Here is a 23,382-nt window from a genome sequence, read left to right on the forward strand (position 1 = left end):
ATAATGACGGCGTCCAGTGAGGATGCCTGGAGAGCGAGCTAGCGCTCCACTGACAGGACATAGCAATGTGATGAGCTCGAGCTCTGTCCGTCACCCCTGTCCAAGGTCTGTCCGTCCACCCAATCGGGGACGTTGTTGTTGAAAGTCCACGGACGAGTGAATAAGAAGGTGCGACAGGGAGATAAAGACAGATAGAAGACTGGAGAAAAGAAGCATCAGCCTACTGTTCCTTCAGTAATTGAATGGTAATGGCAATAATCCTGTCTGAAAACTTCCAGGTGCCAATTTAACTGTCAGACACCACGTGGCACAGATCGAAGCAATCTAAAGCAACCCTAAAACATTCAACCAAACAGATACTTTGGGACAATAATCACTATCGAGCAAATAAGAATCTTGAGTATAGATTGTCTAAATAAACACGTAAAAAGTTGGATTCAGTTCAACTGCAGCGCATTTGCAATAAAAAGCTTAAAGAGACAGATCTGTTCCTCATTATGCGCTCCTCAGAGCTCAGAGTTCTGCTCACAGTAATCAATTCCAATGCCACACTCGCTAATCAAATCTTTCACTGCTCTTACCACATCTGCATCAGCCTCTTACTTCCATGAGAGGGGCAAAATATTATGCGACTACTGTTTGGATTTCAGCCATGAGATGTGATTAAATTTTTGTACTCCAGTACAATCCCTGTTTTTTTTTCCAACTGTGAAGGGAATTGTTCTGCAAAAAACAAGACAGTGATGAACGATCAATTTTTGGCTGGTGAATTAATTAAGCATTACTCAAGGCTGGTCAGGGCGCTCATATAATCATCAAGAGTGATCAATCATTATCTACTAATTTTGAGGATAAATGCACTCTGCAGAGAGTTGTACACTCACACAATGTTTGCAACTGAAAATGGCAACATGACTACAATCGTTTAAAAGACTCCAGTTCAAGTGTTAAGCTAAACGTGTCCAGTCCTATAAATCGATTGAAGGCAGGAGGGGGTGAGCTGGCCCAATTTTTCGTGATTGCAGAAGGGCTGTAGCACAAGACCAGCTCTCGTGTTAGTGGGATTGGATGACTCATAGTATTCACGTCATCAGGTTGAGGCAGATGGACTGGCCAGGCGGGGGGCACAGGGCTGGTTGCCTCCCGTCTCTCCGGAAACAAGTCCAATTAGAGGAAGCTTATTTCTGCTGTGGCTTTCTAGCTAATGGTCTTGATGCCAGAAAAACACTGGGATCAACCTAGGAATGATTAGAGACCATGCAGGGGCCAAATCCAAGCAACGAGTTACACAGTACAAACATGACACACCAACCTTTCTGTGAGTAGCATTGCATAGCATTGCTATGAATAATAATAATAATAATAATAATGATGATGATGATGATGATGATGATGATGATGATGATAATAATAATAATAATAAGGGCTTGTAGACTCATAAAGAGTCGGAAATTGTGCAGTATCCACCTAACTTCATAAACAATTAAGGTGGAAGTATACCGTACCTGACTGGATAATCTCATTCAATTCTGTTGGCATGAATTCATTGCAAATAATAATAATAATAATAATAATAATAATAATAATAATAATAATAATGCTAAAGCAAAAATTCTGCTATGGTCCTTTTGTGATATAATTAACGTTCTGGTGGCTGGTTTGCAAAATCAGACCTGGCTGTCCTACCTCTCTTCCGATCTTAATTTCCTCATTGGGGCAACATTAGGACTGGAGTCAAGGGTGTACTTTGTCTGGTCATTTTAATTTCTGCAGATTTTTTTTCTACATCTAGTTTCCAGCACGCATGTAGGCTCTGTTGAGGATGTGGTGTACTGAGAAATTGACTCTGAAACCATTATTTTTATGTTTTATTTTTTGTATAAAATAGAGCCTATATTACAAGTAAGAAGAAATCTCCAAGTGTGGGCACAATGCATAAAAATCTTCATTTTATAAAGCATGCAGCTACATTGATGACTTTAACAATGAAAAACAGTTGTGATCACACAATTGTATTATTTCATTAAGGACCTGTAGTCATACAAGCTTCCATAGTACGAGCCCATAGTATTTTGTGAGCATTAGGGAACGGGGATACACTATCACAAATGGGTTTTGCTTTACTCTGCACAAGATTTACATGCACAACAGATTGTGCCCATGTCGCACTTAAAATATTTCTAGCGAATTTCGGTTATCCCCAGGGAGTTCATTGTAATTGTCTAGAAATGCCACACGGGGGCAAAGAAACGCAGTATAACTCACCTATTGCTGCTCTAAAGTTGTTTTTCGTAACTGCGCTTAACAATGTTTAAACCACCCTTTAAAACATACCCCTATTGCATAAATGATGTTGACTGTGTATGTATAAGTGAATTTGTTTGTAAACCGTTTCCCTGTCTGGTAACAATATACTTACTGTCTATTTACTAGCATTTTCGTGAATGTGTTGACTCGCCCAGCGCTTCCTGTTCCTTTAGCCTTTCCATGTGTATCTCCGCTCTGATGCAATGTGCTCGCATAATATGGTAGTTCGTGCATTAGTGTGTCCGTATTTGTTTTTAATTGAATAAATGAAACAGACAGCTGCAGGCGATAGGCTACGTTCACTGGCAGACTCACTGATCTTTGGACAAAACATAAACACGGCCATGTGACGGGGCAGTACTACCTTAGATCTGCCCCTAAACACTCCCTGAATAACTACGAGCGCAGAACATGCTGCTGGAACGCTTTCCTAACCTAACACGAACGCGCACATTCCCTTCCGCAGTGAATTTGTTAAACCTGCTTGTTGACCTCTGCGAGGATTTACATCGCTCTGATCGCGTTTTCTTTTGAAACTTCCGTATGTAAGGAGTTCAGCGACTTTGTTTGTCGTTGTGCTGTACTGGCTTGTAGTATCAGAGAGTGCGAGAAATGGTGTAGTATCCACTTAACTTCGCCTACAGTTAAGGTGGAGGTGCACTACACCGGACTGGGTAATCTCACTCGATTCTGCGGACGTAAATTACTTGCGAACAACACATACTCAGGACCAGAAGAATGTGGCAGTTATAGGTGCTTGTTTAAAACTCAACACACCGTCAACGCGTCATCCCGTGTTCCAGGGTTTGTGAATTATAAATTCTATTCAGAAAGGCATCGCCTGTGCGTTTAAAGGGAAACGCAGATCCTCTAAGCACAACATGGGCAGCACAGTGATGGACACTAAAAGGAAGGATGTTCCGAAGAAGAACTCTAAGAAGAAAAGAACGCTTCGGTTAAACATGCCAGTAAGTTTATAAATCGAAATTACTAATGACTACTAACATTGTTATTGGGTCACGGTTGCCCATGTGTTGCACTCTGCGAAGAACGGTGTGTAGGCGGGGTTTTGGTAGCTGAATGCTGTTTTGTAGCGATATGTATCTTATTAGTGACTTGTTCTAACGTTAATGTTTTAACTGGATAGAAAACTGGATAGACTAGTCTAGGCGATTCAAAACGGCCCCTGACGATAAACGCGCAGTTACCGATATTAATCGAACGCAGTTGTTAATCAATCTGCAAATCTGTTTAATTCTTTACAGCTAGCGTAACGTTGTAGGAGTGTCTTTGCCTCAACGACACTCTAACATTGTGTTTTTATTGTCCTAAATAAAAACCAACTCTTGAATGAATTAACGAATTGAACTTGTGGGAATATGGAAAGTTTTGCGTTCACCAATCACCACAATGTAGGCTACTGGATGCTGCTGATGCAGACAGATTCTACCCTCAAGCGGCGCTGATTCGAGGTCATTTGCAGTTTTTTCCGCGCAACGTGTCGGTGTCAAGAACAGAGTTGAAGTGAGACTGCTGGATCTGTTGTTTAGACATGAAGTATCACTCTGCAAGACATGTGTAACAGACCAGTGTTTTCAAAAATGCAGTGTAAATAAAGGCCGCGGGGTGAAAATTCAAATGGCACTTGTGGTGCTTTGCAGCCGTGTTCGTGTGGTTAAACCACGCTTAAAATTAGCTTTTTTTTTCTTGCAGACAAGTGATTAGTCAGTGTCAAATTGTGAATTTTAATTGTGTGCCTCGGATACTTAACTGAAATTAGCAGGTCAGTTTACGCATATTTATTCCCATAACTAAAATATTTTGTGTGTGAAGATGGATACTGATCCAGGATCAGCACAAAAAAGAACTTCCTTAGTATGTCTTTAACTCTGTTAAAAGTCTTCATACTTTGTGATTGGCTGAAGGCTGAATTAGATGTATTGTTTGTAATTTATGTGCACATTTATTTGCATTGTATCTAACGCCATATTACCTATCATTTGTACCAGGTTCTTGAGTGTAAGATAATCATTGCTTGCTGGTTGCCAATACAAAGCATTGAGTTTCAAGGACTTTTGAAATTGCATTCTGATTAGAGGTCAACAATGGTTTATACTTTCAACATAGATGTATCTTGCCCAACTACAGATGACAACTTCACTGTCTGGAGTCCAGAGAAGACTTAGCAGGGCTGATAGTTCCTCTTGGAATTAGCCTGATGGTTTGAGCAAATGGCATCACTTGTCGGAAAGCTGTAATGTGTGGTTGCAAAGGTCACAGGGTCGATTTCTGCTTAGACTGCTCTGGCTACAGATGTCTCGTAAGCCTGATATTAATATGATTTCAGTTGGGCATGATGTAGTCAGAGATGCAGCAGCTTGCATGCATGGTTTTGTGGCTTAATTGTATCATGGACCGGTGAGAATCCAGATCATGGCGATAAATTTACTCACCCATTCTTACATTTACATTTCAGTTTTTCGCAGATGCTCTTATCCAGAGCAACTTACAAAGATTACATTCTTACATACAATCCATGTATGCTGCTGGGTTTTTTTCACTGAAGCAATTAAGATTAAGCACCTTGCTCAAGGGTACCATTGCAGCACCCCATGGTAGGAGTCAAACCTGCAACCTTTGAGTTGCAAGTGTAGTTGCCTAAGCGTTATTTTACCCCGCCACCCTCAGAGATAATCTCGTACTGAGGTTAAAGAGTGGGGATTGTGTTAAACCTGTGCTGTATAGAGGTGTGAGTCCATGGGTGTTTGTGTGTGAACATGCTGATGACATGCATGGGAAAGGAGGTCGATGACACAGGGCATCAAGCGATGAACGGAGCACTGTGCACGCATCACAGTAAGCCTCAAGATCACGTCTCTGCAACGGCCTGTGATGTCATCGCTGCATGTTGGCTCTGAAAAAATGAATGCAGTCTGTCTCACTTCAGGTTCACCCTGTTGCGTGGGTCTTGGGTGACTTTCAGTCACATTATCGCTGAAGACTCTTCTTCACTTGACAGCTTAAGTGTGGAGACACAGGACACATTACCTACGCCTCTTTCAAAGAGTCAGGTCTGTGGGCTGTGTTCAGGGAAATCTGAGCCGATCTGTCAAATCAAATCAATTTGTTGAATCTTTGCTGCACCTCGTTAACTTGGGGTGAGCTTTTGAAATTGAGTGCAGGAGTCGCATCGTCACACTCCATTTCAGCTCAAACCTTGACTGCCAATAACTATCATCACAATGATACTCACAGAATATCAGTGGCTTCCACCCAGTGTTCGACATGACAGCACATAGATTTCACCATATTAAATTACAGCATTTAGCAGATGCTCTTGTCCAACGTGACTTGTACCGATTAATTCCCCCCCCCCCCAACCCATTCATACAGCTGGACATTTTCTATTGAAACGATTCAGGTTGAGTACCTTACTCATTGGTACAACCGCACCAGCTGGGAATCAAAACCACAACCTTCTAGTAACCAGTCCAGGTCCCTAACCATTTTATCATTATATCTTATTATTTTGGAATTTTTTATTTTATTTGAGAATAAAAGAGAAAAAACATTCCAAAGCCCTCTCTGGGCTTGTTCTGAATCATTTCCAGGGAAAATTACATTCCTTTTTATAGCAAAGGTACTGCCAGGTTGACTTTATTGTATAATGTCCATGTGAACAGCACAATGAGATGGCCAGCTCCATTGGCTTCACAGTAACATGGAAGGTCGCTGGCTTGAATCCCGGATGAGTCTCTACAAGTGTACACTTGAGTAAGGTATTTAAATGGCTGATGTGGCCTTTTAGATGTTTTATTTTTCTGTTTATGTTGTTTATCCAACCTTATGTTTGCATTAAAACCAAGTTGAATATATAATAACATATTATAACTGTCTAAAATCTCCAAACCCAGCACCTGCCATGTGGAAACCATTTTGTGGGCATTTTAGTGAGAGTTCAGTGCACATTGATATTTAAATATCAAGAACTATTAATTAAATACTATGTGACAAAAAAACAAACAACAAAACTAGGGAACGGATGAGGTTAAAACTTTGGGCTACATCTGTAGTTCTCCAGTGGACCTGTGGAAATGTGAGCTTTGAACATCGCCAGTATGCCAGATAATATGTGCCTAATATAGGGGAATAGCAGTATTTGGGTTGGTCTGTTCAGCTGATTGTCCAGTGCTATAACCTGAGATAGGGGAAATGCAACTTTGCAGTTCCTCAGTCTGCATCTTGGTTCCCCTGCCATCCTTACCTTTCTGTACTGGTTCAGGTTATGGTTGTAATTTATGCTTGTTATGGATGTAATTCGTTTGTATTCGGGATTTGTATTCTAGTTCTTGGTTTGCATGTACTTGCTGGTCTGTGAATGGTTTTAGCCAGATCTGGCAGTATTGCTCAATTAAATCACTTCTGTTTAAGAGAGATTTGTTTTGTTCTACAACATAAATCACACCCATTATTATCTCAATCGTGAATTTTTGCTTTAAAAAAAGTACGTTGCTAACAAGTTGCTATATTGAAACTACAATGATTTTTGCATGCAGATGGACTAGTGTGGAAACTTGAGTGGTGGTTGGCAGAATGTCACCATTGTTGCAGTTTCATCATAGCAACGTTGGCAACTTACTTTTTTAAAGCACCTAACAGCTTCAGAATTCACGGTTGAGATATTAAGGGGTGTAATTTATGTTGTCGAACAAAACTTCACGCTTTTATACTTATATTAACCACAGACATTATTTTCTGCAGAAATCGTAATCCCTGTGGGAAAAAAAGTGTTAGAAATATGCAGAGGGAACCCATGGCTCAATAATTCTAACTCACTTCCGGGTTTTGGAATACAAACTGTCATACTCTATTGAACTTGTCCTAGGTCTGTTTGTGCTTCCACTGCATTACTTTTAATTGCCCCCACTCCAAGCCTCTCTTTCCTTATAACCAGGTTTAGCCAATCATGGGCTTTGCACAATGGTGGGCATGAAAATTTAACCTGAGCTTCCCTGTTCCTGCTAGCATAAGGTTTGTTAAGAGGCTAAAGTTGCAATGCTAAAGCAGAAATCTATGTCTTTGGCAAAGATAGCCAAAAAAACTGGTGCAGCCAAATTACCACAGCTCTACTTCCTATTTCCTGATTTCAGCTGAAGAAAGCCCCTATTGATCTCTGTCCTAGTTTTACGTTTGCTGTTTCATTGAATTTGTAAACAGTAAAATGACCACTGCACAAACTGCTTACTGATGCTCACAAGAATATTTTCTCTGGTTCTTGGTGTCTTTAAGTGATCTAGGTGCTGTTTGGGGTATAAGTATCTATTTTGACAGGGTTTGTGGTTATCTTTTCCCTGTACTCAAATGCTTTTCCTGATAATAATGCAAGTTCGTGTCAATGACTGGAGGGTTGTATTGTAAAAGCCTCCTTTACCATACATGATAGGACAATGTTTAACAAGGTCTTGGAGATTATTTTGCAACTGCCACTTACTATGTAAACTGACTTCCTGCCTAAATGGTTTAATTAGCATACAGATTATTCATGTTATAATTCAGAAAGATTATGGCAAAAACACCACTGACACAACATAAGCCATGTGTTTACATGTACATTGTTCATTGCTACATTTCCAACAGTAATTGGGCTGTCAGTGTTGAGTCACCAAGACCTTGTGGAAAAACTATTAATTTTATCCAGTGATTAGACTCAGAGCTGAGCAGAAAGAGGAAACCAAGGAAACATCTGTAAAGGAACATGTTGCTGTGAACTGTTGAGTCATGATTCATTGTTCGCTGTGTAACCAAGGGCAGTGAGTCCTGTTTTTTATTTTTTATTTCTCCCGGTTTCCTTCATACTGCATGTGTTTTGTAATGGGTGGAAATGAATAGTCTGAGGGCTATCTAACTGAGGTTTAAAGGTCCAGGAAACTGACATCTGTGAATTCTTTCCTGATGTGTTTTAATACTTTTTTTTTTTGCATTGCATTGATTGGTAGAGGAATATTTTTTTAATGATTCTTGCAACAGCAAAAAAAAAAAGGTTTGAAAGCCTGTGCTGAAATTGGCTTGCTTTCCTCCTGGCCAAATGCCAGGCTTTCAGTGGGGAGGGTTAACTGTGTGTTGGTTATATAATAAAAGCCTTAACTCCAGTGGAATCTTTTCTATATGTAATATGTAAAGGACACTCTTGCCACATTTGTGCGGGTAAGGCAAGTTGAAAATGGTTAAGCATTGCCTCTTCTCTGGATGTGGAGAAAGCACTACGCTTTTTTCTTTTCAAAAAATGATGAGGCCTACAAGAAATGGGTTTTATTTCTGGAGCCCACGGGCACTGCAGTATTACCCACATTAACCCATACAGTTAGTATTTGCAGTGACCGTTGTCGACTGGAACTTGTCCGGAAAAATCCAGTTGCCTGGACCTTTCAAGTAAATCCTTAATGCATCAGTGATGATTTCCAAGCTCAGGCATGAGGGCATGCTGACAAAATCATGAATGTACTGCCAATACTTTACTGCAAGATGCAGAATCTACACTTACTTGTTCTCCTAAATGCCATACAATAGACAAGAAAACAGCAGATGACTGGATTCAAATTGTGGTTATATTCCCTAGAAGTGACAGTCGATTGTCTTCTTAATATATCTCTTGCAACTTTTTAATCCAGTTATAACCATTGAATTATAGTAAACACTATTAGATTATTGTGACTTGTTCAGCAGACAAGGACAGGATGGGCATGTGTCTTGCACTCATTGTCATTCATATCCGTAAGACACGTCACTTGTAAACCATTCCTCATCGCTAGCTAGGTTAGATCTGGTAGAGCAGTAACCTTGCACTACCTGACAAAACAAAAGAAAGCAACATAAACTAGGCTTTACCATTGCATAGATAAACCTGAAGATCAATTCAGTGTTTAATAATGTTGTAACACTGAGCTACTGTACACTAGCATTAGACTCTATAGCAGTCTCAAACTCCAGACATTACACGCTAATAAAGAGTCTTTGATTCCACATGTCTACACTTGAAGGTAGGCCTAATTACTGATCCACTGCGTTCTGTGACAAGTTCCAGGCAAAAATGGGCACTGAAAATACTAACTGTACGGGTTATGTTTTTGTTACGTAACTAACACCCAGTTAACCCTGCCCACTGAAAACCTGGCGTTTAGCCAAAGGAGAAGGAAAGCCAATTTCAGCACAGGCTTTTATAGGTTTTTTTTGTTTTGTTTGTTTTTTGTTTTTGCACAATCATTTAAAAAATCCCTCGGCTGTTTGTGAATAGAAACAAAATTTTAAAAAGTATTAAAACAACACACCAGCACAGATTTCAGTTTCCTGGACCTTTAAGTGACTGGTGTTGTGTGAGTCACTATCAAGGAGCTGCAGTCCATTCCAAAAATAAACTCCAAACAAAGAAAGCATTGAATTGGCGGAATTAGTCTGCATTTCACACTGCAAGTTTTTTGTCTTTTCAGAAAGCAATCTGATTCGAAATTTATAGAAGAAAAATGAACAGACGTGGGGGCATATCTTTATGTATTTCAGTGCATGGTACTCACCTTGTACAGGAAGTGACATCAGTCAGCTAAAATACTTCATGGACAGCTGGGGACTTCGAAAGATACCTTGAGGGTGAAAAAGATTTTCAGATGTTCTGATTCAAAGTGGTAGTTAAACTATTTAGTCCCTTTTCTAATGGTGATGACAACAATAGTTCAAATAAAGTAAAACATACAGTTAAATCTAAAAGTATTGGGATGGTGATACAATTTTTGATGTTTTGGCTCTGTACTCCAGCACATTGTATTTCAGTCTATAGTAGAATATTTCCCTGGACAGTATTCTTAAGCAGTGTTGTCGAGAACTGGGCTTATAACTCAAAGGTTGTGGGTTCAATTCTCAGGTGGGGTGCTGTTGCACAGTACTTACTGTAACCTGAATTGCGTCAGTAAAAAAAGAATGCAGCTGTAATAAATGTATTGTATGTTAAAGATGTCCTCTAGAGCAACTGTTGAAGGAAAAGATAGAAGGTTCTCCCATGAATGTCTGATGGGTGCCATTCGGTTACATAAGTGCACGTTCTCTGCTAGTTCAGTTAACATGATGTTTGTTAAATTGGATCATGATCTAGAACAACGTGGCTCCATTCTCCAGTTATGACACTCGCCAGCTGGTCTGCTACAGAGTTGTTCACTGATTGTATTTCACTTATTCCATGCTGGGGATTCAAAGGGTAAGACCACCGGCTAACCTGTGACGTGCCTGTCACTGTCCCTGTGAGACAGTTGGCACGTGCACACCCCTGTTTTGGGAATAGCACACGAGACCAGTTTTAGGTATTGCAGAAGACGTTTCTAGAGTCTGTTTCGTTCGAAGCTGCAATTATTTAACACAATCAATCATTACCGTATAGTAAACAAGTGCAGGCATCCGTGTGCTCAAAAGATGCCTAATTTTACTGTTCAGGCAGGTATAGGGAAGACATGAGGTAATATTGCAGAGACAGGTTAGAACCGTTAGCTTTAGCATCATTCAAGCCCATTCAGATTGCATACAAAGCAAAGGGGGGCATCAGCTTATATAGTTGGAAAGTGTACAGCTGGCAACGACCTACACTGCTGTTTTGCTTTCTTAATAATAAATCCAGGTAAAATTGTTTTCTGGGTACGAGTTATCTGAACATACCTGGGTCTGGTTACTTTGTAAATGGGGGTGCCTCTCTTTATATTTAAAAACACATGACTGGATACAACAAGTTTTTGCACCAGAGTTTCAGAAAAAGAGCTAAATGCTTTGTGCTTTATGTTACAGCTAATGGGATCTCTGCATTCAAAAGATGCATTTCTGTGATAACAGGCATTATACTTAAGCTTTGGTAGTGATCTTTCCATTCCACGATTATAGAATATTAAACATATTCTAATAATTGCTTAATTATATCACAGAACTATCTATAGCTAATGAATGTAGTGGATGGAAAGGTGAGTTTGATTGTAATAAGAAATTATTTATTTACTATGGCGGGAAGAATTTAATTTGTTTGCAACCTCAATAGCTGTATAAAGATCATTCTGAAGTACATATTCCTTTATTATCTAGGACTGCCGGTAAAAAAATGTTGTCTACTCATGTTGCTATGACAGTCAGTGATCTCTGCATGACGTCTGAAGAAAACTTCAGTGCAGCCTGTTTGCTCTGCAGAATTATCTTATTACAGCACAGCCTTTTGTCAGTGTCATCCATAGACTATAAGCAGTTATGCGCCTGCTCTATTATTGAATGATATTTAACATCATGCTAAAATGCCTGTGGATTGTGCTTGGCCCCGTGCAGGTGATCTCTGTTTGAAAGGAGTCTGCTAATCATTTGAGTCTGTACAACATGTTGGCAGGTCTCATCGATGCTTTGGTGTGTTACAGATTGCTTTAGTGTTAGCCTACATGACACGTTAGGCATCGACTTTATGGCAGCCGATATGCATAGTAATGTGCCTTAAGAATTGCTCATATTTAGGCTAACTGACCGGTGCTGTTTTTTTTTTTGTGTCTCTAACTGATGCACTGTTATCTGATGCAATATTCTGTCTGTCACTTGATATGAAATTAGTTGAACTTTGTCAGATGCCTGCTGTCTTGATTACACAGCAGACCTGTGAGAACATGTAGCTCTAAGGCTGCTTAGACGTTTGCATGGTTCTAGTTCAAGTGCTTTCTTGCCTATCATGTAGGTAGGCACTACCAAGTGTGTGAGTGTACAGTTCGAACAAAAGGGTTACAGTGGTTACATTTAGAAAGCATTCAACCTTGCCTTGAGGATAGAGCTTATGTATGTGTTGAATATGTATTGAACTTCTTGAGGTGTCTTAAAAGGGGTAGTCAGTATTTCTAGTAATATTGTAAAGAAAATGTTTCTTTTTAGAAAATGCTCACTGTACACCAGTTGCTCCATTTCTGTTTTTCCTTCACCTGTAGTAGTTGTGTTTCACTTCTTTAAATGTATAGAATGGATAACAGCAAGAATGGGAAAATAACCTTTTAATTAAAATCACAAAAGGCATTGAAGAGCTCATTCCCTGAAGGCATAGTCAACATTTCACTTAGAGTTGTGAAACAGTGCTTAGTAAATCAACCACAAACTTCTATGCTCTTATACATTTGGAGTAGAATTTGTTTGGAACATAAAGTCTTTGAGAATCCTGGCCCTGGTAATTATAGGAGAGGTTTGAATTAATGAATTAGAGCACTAGGACCCTGAAGCTTGTTTGCCACAGACTTGCTCTTTGAAGAGAATTGAACCAGCATGTGTGTAATAATTGTACCAACTTGTCTGATATCATGCTATTTTTCCATTTCATATCTATGGAGTAGGCCCCAGCAGTGACAGATTTGGACACACCCCTGTTTGCTAGTACATTCTTGGTGATGTACTGCACTGTATAGGCTTGGCTCATGACTGTGGGTGGGACTTGCAGATGTTGTCTACGCAAGTAGAGCTGCAACCTAACCTGCTGTCTAAACGGTGTTGTATTAAGAGTCTGGTTGTTCCAGTACTGTGATAAATGTGTTCTTTTACATATCATGTTCCAGTAATAGCGCCTTGATTGAGTTCCAGTAGTAAAAGAAACCCACTGTTTGGCAGTAACATCAGCCTTTACAGGTTGTCTTGATGTGGCCCTGCTGGTTTCCCCAAGGTTCAGAACTTAGCCTATTTTCAGAAAGACTTAAATTAATTTCAAGTTCCATATTTAAATAATCAAGACCAGCTGCACTTGGTGTCCTTTAAAGTTAAATATATCTGCTGAACTGTAGGACCTAGCAGATCATCCTCTCCTTTTACAGAATGAATGTATACAAAAGGACAGTGCCATAGGAAAGTTCTCTTGACTCTGTTAGTTCATTGACAGGGTAGTTAGCTATGTAGTGAGAATGTTCCTGTAGGCCTACAGACCATGCATTCTGTAGCATGAACTGTAGAGATTGTGGGGCATTTCTTTTCTTGTTTTGGGGTGCTGGCATGTTAAAATACCTTCCTGCCGTGCATTCCAAGGTTGGCAGAATTCGTCTCAGAGCATCCAATTTAAACGTTTCTGATAGTGGCCCATTGTCTCCTACGCCAAACGGTCCTCTGAAGAATGCGATCTCACCTTGTCTGTTCAGGAGATGTCTTGCGTTAACGCCTTTGAGGCAGGTTTCAGCCTTTTGTACGGGTTAGTCGGAAACCTTGTGAATTAGACTGTGCTTGTTCCAAACAGCCCAGAGGCATTCCCGATGGTGAATGAATGCAGCTTTTCAGTTTGAACTGCAGGGTTGTGGTGTGAGGTAAATGTCTCCACCCTCTGTCTTTGTCAGCAGTTGTATTTAGAAACTCTGGATAAACTTTGATTTGTCAGGTTTTGGTTTTTGGACAAGCTCATTATAACCATCATGGAGAAATCCATTGAAAAATCGCAGGTAAATTAAATATTTGTGAACCCCTTTCTCTCACAAATGTTTCTTTTCTTTTACTACAGCATATATTATTCTGTGTTAAATGAGGATTGCATTTGGTTGAAAGTAGAATGCACATATTCTTTCAATTGAAGCATCAGTGAGGGTCTAGGGAGAGCTATTTTTTCCAAATGTCAAATTATTTCATTAAAAAAAAAAAAAGATTTTTTCCAAATGTCAATATCATGGAATTGATGGAACTTTAAAACCACTCAAACCGGAAATAAAAAATTTTTTTTTTGTTTTTACTCATAACTCAAAGATAGATGTTCAGTCCTGTTTTGTGAGGGAACAGCTGGATTAGAAGTGTCCTTTGATTCCTTTCATTTTTTTTTGTGTGGTAAGTTTTAATTCCATTTTTGCATCAGTATTTTTTAAATGTATTTATAAACATTAAAACTACTGAACACTGAAGCCAAAGCAGGAAGGTTGTTTCAAATACAGATTGATGAAAGAAGGGGGTGGTGTGGGCTGGGGGTTGGGGGGGGGGAGGGGTGGATGAGCAATTTCTTCTGAAAGTCAGCTGTGATTTACAACCTGCTGCTAGCATGTCATGGAGGAATGAGTTGTGTTTTGCAAGCTCCACTCTGAATGCACACTATGTCACCTTACCTGCAATGGCTTTCAGGCTTGTCTCCACAATGAATCTATATTGGTAATCTGTAAGAAAGAAGCGGTTGTTGTTTACTTGTTTTGTGTAAAAGGAAAGATAGTAATTAGTTCTGACCATGCAGCTTAGCTACAGATGCCAAAATGAATAACTGAATATAGTTTAATAAATGAGGGTGTGCTATAATCCAGAGTTGCAAAATGGATTCTTTGTGACTGGAAGAGCTGCTAGTATGAGCATGTAACATGGAGATTAAATGGATGTGGCAACCTTAAGATAAGTATTTAACTTAACTTGCCACAGTCATTGACCAGGTATGTTTAGGCTGTCAAACCAGAATGGATGAAAAGCCTTGATTGTTTCAGTTCTTTGTCTTCCTGTTTTTGTTCCTCATAGCTTGGAAGAACTGTCACTGCGCTCAAGTTTGCCGTGGTTATTGGCCAAAGCCATAACCGTGCACAAAGCATGCGTGGGTACAAGGGCACACCCAAGGGAGCAGTCAAAATTCCCTGCGTCTCGGTACCTCCTTGCAGTTTTCAGGCCTACCAATCTTGGCTTGTGCACTGACACGCCCCCAGTCAGGCAACCTTCCTGTCCAGACGGCCCTGACAACAGGGCTCCTTTTTGGGTTTTGGCAGCCCGCACACCCTCGGTGAGTGCTCTGTCTGAGTGATGGCTGCCCTTTGGCCCTTACAGGCAGCTCAGGTCAGTGGGGAGGGGTGGGGGGTGCGCCTGCTTGATGTAAAGCGGCTCAGAACACGAGGGCTCTGTGCTGTTGGTGCTGTCGTACGCCCTTCCTGCTGGCGGCCAATCCTCTTTCACTGTCAGTAATACTGACCGTCTCTGGGGAGAACACACTAGGGAAGAGGCGGTCACTCCACTGGACGAGGCCAGGTTCCATCTCTATTCCATCTCCATCTGCAATCTGCTGTGCTCTGCGCTTGCTATTCCTGGTGCTGCAGTGAACGACTGCATAAGCACACTGTGCAAGGGAGATTAATCGTTAAGCATTTAGCGACTTGGGTAATTGACGTCTAAATACGAACGCACGTGTTGGTTCACAGGATTAAATGGTACATTTTCTGTAGCTTTGAGATGGCTGAAATGGCTTCCATTCCACAGTTGTCTGGAGGATGATGTTAAATGTTAATGTTTCATGACCAGTTGCACTCCATTAACCAGTGCAGTCTGTTAACCAGCAGTGAAGATAAAAGAGAGAAAGGACAAAAAAACAAATTCGGAACAAAAAGTGTTTTTTCAGGATAAACAGAGGGAACCCGTCCTCCATTGGTAGGCCGGGCATCAGTAATCTACCAGAGCAAATGCATAAATGTTTGGAGGGCTTAAAGCCTGATTGTAATAATGACAGTTTGCTCTGTCGGACGAGGGGTGCCTGTTTTTGGCTTCCAGACTGCCGTGTTTATGTTGCGCAGGGAAAAAAAATTCCAGAAGCCTGACCTGGGAGAGGCTGGGGTGACCGACTGACCTCCCCACTCCCCCCCCCCCCCCCCCCCCCCCCCAACCCCCCGGCGCTGTTCGTTTCAATCACAGGTGCATGTCTCTGGCGCACTGACTGCCATTCCCGTAGCGACCAGGGGACGCCCCTGTCAGTCGAGTCAGCTCCCCTTGCGTCACCGTGGCCGTTTCCAGGAAGTCCCATTCAAATCCCCTGCTAATTTATAGGGAAGAGCAGTGCCTGTGCTCATTTACATTTGTGACCATTTACACACATCAAATGGTAATAGTGGGAAAAGTGGGAAATAATGTGAAAAGTGAAATAAAGTTCATTGTAAACTCATTTCATAAATCCAGTGGTTAAAGTATGAACAAATATTGGTGAAAATAACCATAATATAATGTATAGCATATAATTTTTAAATATCTGTATTTTAAAAAATCTTCAACATAATGTGTAACTGGTGGGGAACGTCAAAACCGAACGATGTCACCCATTTTAATATGCAGCACAAAGGACTTTTTAATGAACCTGGATAATTTGGCAAATTATTTTAATTTCATTTTGCAGCTATCACTTTTTTATGATCCTGGGTGTAAAATAGAGTCTCTAACTGCAGTACATTTCCCTCATGCCTCAGGGCCAATTCAGCAGACCTGTTCAAGCACTTCCCTCTAGAACTGTATAATCTGCAAGATATGAACACATTTGGATCAGAGGTAGTTCAAAGCTCACAACTGACATGAAAGTCAGTTGAATATACATTAGCTTTAAAAATTTTAATGATTTATCGATTGGAATTGTATACTTGCATTATGGTAGCCTTACTAATATTTATTTCTTTTAATTGGCAATTCACATTGTGTGTTAAGCTTGTTTTAATAGCCAGCAAACACACCAGCATTAAACAGGATCTCATTAGAGCATTCATTTATGTTTTTCTGCCTCTGCTTTTCAAGCTGTACATCTCGCTTTCAGTGACCCTCAATCTTTGGCATCTTATTCGAACCGCTCGTTGTTGTGACGAGCAGTGTGGTCAATAGGACCACGGATCTCCATGACCAGACCTGGTCACCGCCACTTCGGGATCAGTGCCCTTGGACTGGTGCCGGTTGCTCACAGGACAAGCAGAGCCACACTACAATTGAATCTATACTATTTCCAGTCTTATGTTGTCCTCTTGTTTGTGGGCCTGATACACTGGGCATGACTTACTGGATTACTGTGTGGAGCATCCACATTGATCTCTGGTTTGCTTCCATTAGTGGCATCCGTTTGGCTGGAACCTTACTTTCAACTAGCTGTTGCTGAGGAAGGAGGGGCACACTCTGTTCCAGGTATTCATTTTTAAGCCATAGTTTAAGTCAATTAGATCGCACATCTTGCTGATTCTAATGTTTGAATGTTTGGTCAAAAAAAAAAAAGAAGAGAAACCTCTTCTTGTCTGCATGCTTTATATAGCTACTGAGTTGCAGCCACATGGTTCTCCTGTTTCGAGGAGCAGGCTATTTGCTTTAATGGGCAGATGTACCTAATAGAGTGTCGGTGAGTGTATATATGGTATAGGCGAAAATGAACTCCCACATGATTATTATATTTGAACTGTTTTTCACAATTACAGTTTGTCCTTTACACAAAGGTACTTTTATACCAAGGTGTCACGCTTGATTAACTACATTACAACATATCAATATCCACTGAAGAGCTGAAATGTCAGTGATAATGGATTGGTTTCGGATTGGTATCAGTTGCTTGGCTACATATTTACAAAGGACATGGGTCTTTGTTTTTTTTACGCATTAGTGACCAGGTGAAACAGACATTGTATCAGATGATTGTTCCCCTCCCCCGTCCCCCCCAGAACACGGTACTAGTCACTGAAAGCTCTTATTGTGTTTAGAGCACCATAACTTCCAGTAACACAGTGTTCTTAAATATGTCGGTGTTTTAATATGGCCTATTCAGTTCACCAGCATTTGTATTTGAAGCTGATGTTGGAATTCCTGAATAGTGCACCCCGGAGTCCTTACAGTATGTGCACCACTCCGTTTGCCTTGCAGTAGCCTCGCTGATCTGACACGCTGCAGAGGCTTGTGGGTACTTCCTGCGACTCTTTGAGGAACATTGCAAATATAGACCTGTACCTTTGTATTTTTCCATCAGGGGCATACAATGGTTTGAGTTTGGGGGAAAAGATCATTGTGGATCATTTTTTGGAGGATGAATGCAAATCCTTTTTTGTGACATACGGTGCATGTGTGTGCATATGCGTGTGTGCATGCGTGAGTGAGCAAGAGAGGGAGAATATTACGAAGCATAGATTATCATTCTGTGTGCGTGTGTGTGCGTGTGTACCTGTGTGTGCATTGCACCTGTGCGTGCATGCATGCTGTTTGGGGCGGGGTGCTAGGTCTGGCCAGGCTGACTCAGCATCAGTTGTTGTGTCTGACAGAGAGGAAGGCAAGGAAGAGTCAGAAATGGTACGAGCGCTGACCTCAGGCAAGGGTTAACCACGTGGGCAGCCTCTCTCGGTTCACTGCCGTTTTCAGAAATGAGGATGTTCGTGTTGAAACTGAGCAGGAAGTGAGCGCTCGGCTTCCTCTGTACCCTTGTTTCTGTCGTCCTACTGCAGAGACTCCCCGCAGTGCTTGACTGAGACTGCGAGAGCCCTACAATGGATGAGCATTTCACTTTCTGTGTGTGTGCACATGCGTGCGTTAGAAAGCGAGAGAGAGTGATGATGTAATGAAGCACAGATTATCGTTCTGCATTGAAGACGAGGCTACACGTTAAGCGGCCACTGTCTTGGTGTGCACTTTGCATGTCTCTGGGGTTAATCTGGGACGTCGGCGTTTTCTGTAGAAATGTAATTGTACTGTATAAATGTCACTGCTGAATAGCGCCATGGCATGGACCTGCGGAGGAACTGTGTTTGTGGGTAATTTAACGCAAGCCTGTCTCTGTTTTTGCACAGGACCTGAGCTCCTTCGCCTTGCCCCTCCTGGATGGAGAGGGGGAGCGAGCTGACAAAGACTGCACACGCAAGGTAACGCCCACATAGCGCCCAATCACACTGAGAAGGGAGATCACATGACTGTAATTACAAGACCCAGTGCAGTGAGCTCCATAGTGTTTCAGGCAAAGACTTTTTTTTTTTTTTTTTGAATTTGGCTCTTTACTCCACAGATTTAGATTTGTAATCAGACAAATATGTGGTTTACACTATTCGATTTCGCCATGTTGACATTACAGCACTTTCTACCTAGCCCCCATTTCTGGGCTCTGTAATGTTTGGGGCAAATTAATGTTACGTAAATTAAATGAAAGTAGTCATGTTTAGTATTTTGTTGCATGTCCTTTCCATACAATGACTGCTTGTAGTCTGTGACCCATAAATATCACCAGATGCTGAGTACCTTCTCTGGTGTTGCTCTGCCAGCGTTTGCCTGAAGAATGTTGCTGACAGGTGTTTGGGAGTTTTTCTTCTTTATGGTGAGAATTCTTCAGTCATCAACTGTAGAGGCCTTCCTTGGCCTACCAAGCCCTTTTACTAAGCTCACCAGGGCTCTCTTGTTAATGATGTTCCAAACAGTTGGTTTTGGTAGGCCTAACAGTTGGCATATGTTTCTGACTGTTTCTTTCTTATTTCTCAGCCTCATAATGGCGTCCTTGACTTTCATTGGCACTACTCTGGTCCTCATGTTGACAAATGCCAATAAAAGTAATCAAAAGCCTATTATCAAGGCTAGATACTGAAAGCTCTCTTGCACCAAGGAAGCAATTGAACACACCTGACTAATCAGAAACACCTGTGAAGCCATTTTTCCCTTTTGTCTTGGGCTTGAGAGAAAACTTAAGGCAACAAGATACTCAGCCATCTGGTGATTGCAGACTTATGTGACAAAGTACTAAACATCACTGCTTTCATTTCCATAACATTAATTTGTCCCAAACATTATGGTGCCCTGAAAGTGCTGTAATTTCTACATGGTGAAACCAAAATGTATACCCTTAAATTAAACGGAGAAGTTGCACTTTAATCACAATATTAAATTGTGGAGTATAGAGCCAAATGAAGGGGGGGGGGGGGGGGGGATTGTCCCTAACATTATGGAGCTCCGTGTGTGTTTGTGTGTGTGTGTATATATATATATAATTTAAACAATAAGAGGAGGAAGACTTTCCCATGACATGTGTGTCATTGCTGTTATGTAAGATTGAGCTATGGGCGTGGCCAGTAGATGCTGGCATGCTGTAATCGGAGCCAGGTTACATGGGGCCAGCTGGGTGTGTGCTGTTGGTACGCCATATATGGCTACTCAATTTATTTTTGTCTTCGTCCTTTTAGGACGTACAAACATATTTGTGTAAACAATTATATTCATGATTGGATATGTGAAGCAAATAAGCTGATATCAAGGGTGCAGGGTGTAATATGGTCCAGATGTTAAGTTCTTTAATTCCAGTAAGATAATTTCATTTGTCAAGTCGGTCCAGCTTATAAAATATTTCATATTGCATATGACTATGATTAAACATGTTTTGTGGAGATGAATCAGGTCCACTGAGAATGCATTTCCAGTCGGGAACACTGTGTACTGCGTATCCAATATCTAAGTCATATCTGCACCGTTTAACATACACATATAAAGTTACGTGATTGATTTGGTTACATGGCCCATCGAGAGAGGGGGAAATGTGCATTAGTAAGATTGCAATGCAATACAGTATTCAGCTGTGAGTCATGTTGCCTTGGATGCTTGGATTTAATCTGAGGCAGATATTGTGTACAGATTCACAGATAATGATTTTTTTTCCACAGATAATGATTTCCCAACCCTCCACCCCACCCCACCCCGCCGCCATTTTTCTCCCCAGTCATGCTCTCAATGAAGCACTCAACACAATGTCAGTTATGGATTTTGGGAGAGCATAGTCAGCTGGTGCTTAGCACACCACAGTGCAGATTGGGCTTACACAATCATCAAAGTCAGGAGTCAGAGGAAGACAATTATTCATATGCAGCTCAGCAAACTGGCGGATGTCCAGTCGATGAGCGGGAGATGCTTGTGCAAGTGAAACTCTCCCATCCGTGGGCGACGCTTCAGCCAATTGTTGCCGCCGTGATTGAAGTCTGTCCACATGCAGTGTCATACTGTGGGTCCCGTCCATGAACTAGAGCAGCGCCCCAACAGGAAGAGCCACCCGGCAGCCAGTTAATTACTGTGATGTTCTGTTCATTTAGCCATTTACCTTGTAGCCTAAACTGGACAGGGTGGCACCTTTTCACCTTACGTCGTAGCTTCGAGAGCTCCCTCATTGGGATTAGACTGCTTGGCCAAAGAAAATGCTGTTTGCACCGATAGCTCTGGGGAACAATTTTTATAAAGCGGAACGCTGCAAGCTTTTGGTCTCTTTCTGTCTTTAGCTATAAGAACTTAAAGGTCACCCCTTCCTTTTCAGTCTGAAAAAAATATATAGACAGCGCAATTGGTCAACAAGAGGTCTGAGAAAGCTAGGTCAGTATGAGGCTGTCCTTTTAGCTTTCAAGCAGTAGCTATGACCAGTTCATTTAGGGCATTGACATATTGTCTCAGCCAGTGTTGGTATGCTGCAGTCAACCGTGCTGCTTTTACCAAATGTGATAATGACACAACAACAAAAATTTTGTTAAATTAACAAATAACATAAATACCAATAATAATAATAATCACATTGTAAACTGGGATCCTGTTTGGACTCACCCTGTCCTTCAGTCTTTTTCTTCAGATCTTGTTATCTAATCATCCCTGCATTTCATTGGTTAAATAAATCATCCCCTCTGCACCTTAGCTGACATGTGGCAAGTGTGCAGTGCCCAGGTGGGGGATGTGCATGGGCTTATATATCACTGAGTCATCTGCCCTTCACCGTAAAGCAGTTTGATATCCTGTTAAATGAATTAAAGGTGATGCAGACAAATTCTCTCTCTCTCGCTCTCTGTCTTTCCATGTTTCCCTTTCTCTCTTTCCTTGCTGCTCTCTCTCCCCCTCTCTCGCTCATGCATTAGAAAAAAAACATGCTTTTACTAACCAGAGTTCCAGGCCATGTTTGGGCCTTTGAAGTGGAGTTGAAAGTTTCTGAAGATTTTCTGAGCTCTTTCATCCATAAGCTTATTTGCTGGATTGTTTTTGGCCTTGGACGGCGGGTCTGTTTGCCTGTGAAAAAAGGCTGGCTTTGATTCTGTAGGTGACTCCAGGTTGGGTAACAATGCGCGCATTTGTTCTGCCCCTGGTTCCCGTGTGACGGATGGCATCCGATGGGAAACTTTGAAAATGTATGAAACGGACTGAAAAGAGGGATTGTTGAGGGTGCACACCTCTAGCATTTACAGGGAATCGTTTTTTCCCCTCCGTACTTTTAAACGGCAGGATCTGTGTAACGGGACATGTTCTGTTTCTCAGTGGAATGGGGACAGTCGCTCCCTCCCTGTCAGCAGGCTGTGACCGCCTGGCCCGCCTCCTCGGCGGTGCCTCCCAGGGGCTTTCTCTCTGAAGTTCGGTGTGGGGAGTGTGCCGTAGCCGAGTCTTCAAGAAATCAAGCTTTACTCGCATCAGCTCAGCCATTTTACATTAGACAGACCATATCTGAGCTGGGCTGCCTCTTGCAGTACGCCCTGGCAATGTGCTTGTGGACTGTACGGTGTAGTTAGAGCACAAGACCCTGAACCTAACAGCAATTGGGTTGAATCCCAGGGTAGAGTACTCATGTTTTATCTTGAGTATGTTGCCTCCATTGCTACAGTTAAGATCCTGCTGTATTAGCAGTCTGTTGCTGTTTAAGGGTGTTTCCATTGTTTCTGGATTAAGGGTGTGCACTAACCACAAACGGAAGACAAATTCTGCAGGAGAGATTATGATGTACCTTTTCAACAGGACAAATGCTTGTTTTCACCACTCGTAAAATGCTTGCCTTATCTTTTGGGCTGTTTTCGGTCTGAATTTCTGTAGATCTATGGTCTTTAAGGTTTTGGAAGGATTCATTTAAATGCCAAGGCGTGTGGTCAATGTTAACTACAGCGGCATGAACTTTCAATCAACAGCTGATTCTCTTTCCAGATTATCAAAAAAAAAAAAAAAATCTTGCCTGGCATGCTTGTCCAAACGTGCTTTGCGCAACGGCACAGCCAAACAGGTCCCGGGCAAACATGAAGCCTATGAGCTGCTGTTTTGCAATAGAATTGGCTTGAAGTCTGGGGGTGAGCCAACGCAAAGCAAACTCATTGTCCAAATAGAGAGCAGTAGGGCGAACGTGAAGGTCTTCGACACACTTTGGCGATTTTCGGGTGCGTGCGGCCTCTGGCCTGCTACGACTTCGGGTTCTTCGGAGGCCTGAAGAGAGCGAAAATTGGCCACACCAAAAACCCCGACCCCCGCGATTGCCCACCGCTGCCGTTGTCTAATAATTTGCTCGGAGGTGAAAATGAGTTTTTGCGTCGGGGCTGCCGGGCAGCCGGTCAGGTGGAGCGCGGAGGC

General features: G+C 41.6%; 1 protein-coding gene across 3 annotated transcripts in view; it reads left to right on the forward strand.

Moving 5' to 3' along the window:
• The first annotated feature begins 2,673 nt into the window (after positions 1-2,673).
• Positions 2,674-23,382, forward strand: part of LOC118233351 (5'-AMP-activated protein kinase subunit gamma-2-like) — a 67,473-nt gene continuing 46,764 nt past the window's right edge. The window contains exons 1-2 of one of the 3 annotated variants that reach the window (XR_004766519.1): positions 2,674-3,275; positions 18,843-18,914. Coding sequence is in view for 2 of the 3 variants with exons in the window: in XM_035428973.1 (XP_035284864.1) it covers positions 3,189-3,275; positions 18,843-18,914 (159 nt within the window). In the remaining variant the exon portion in view is untranslated. Of the gene's footprint in view, positions 3,276-18,497; positions 18,567-18,842; positions 18,915-23,382 lie in introns of those variants that run through there. The other 2 variants (XM_035428973.1, XM_035428974.1) reach the window with 2 other exon arrangements.

The sequence above is a fragment of the Anguilla anguilla genome, chromosome 8 (assembly GCF_013347855.1).
Source record: "Anguilla anguilla isolate fAngAng1 chromosome 8, fAngAng1.pri, whole genome shotgun sequence".
In the NCBI taxonomy this organism is placed as follows: domain Eukaryota; kingdom Metazoa; phylum Chordata; class Actinopteri; order Anguilliformes; family Anguillidae; genus Anguilla; species Anguilla anguilla.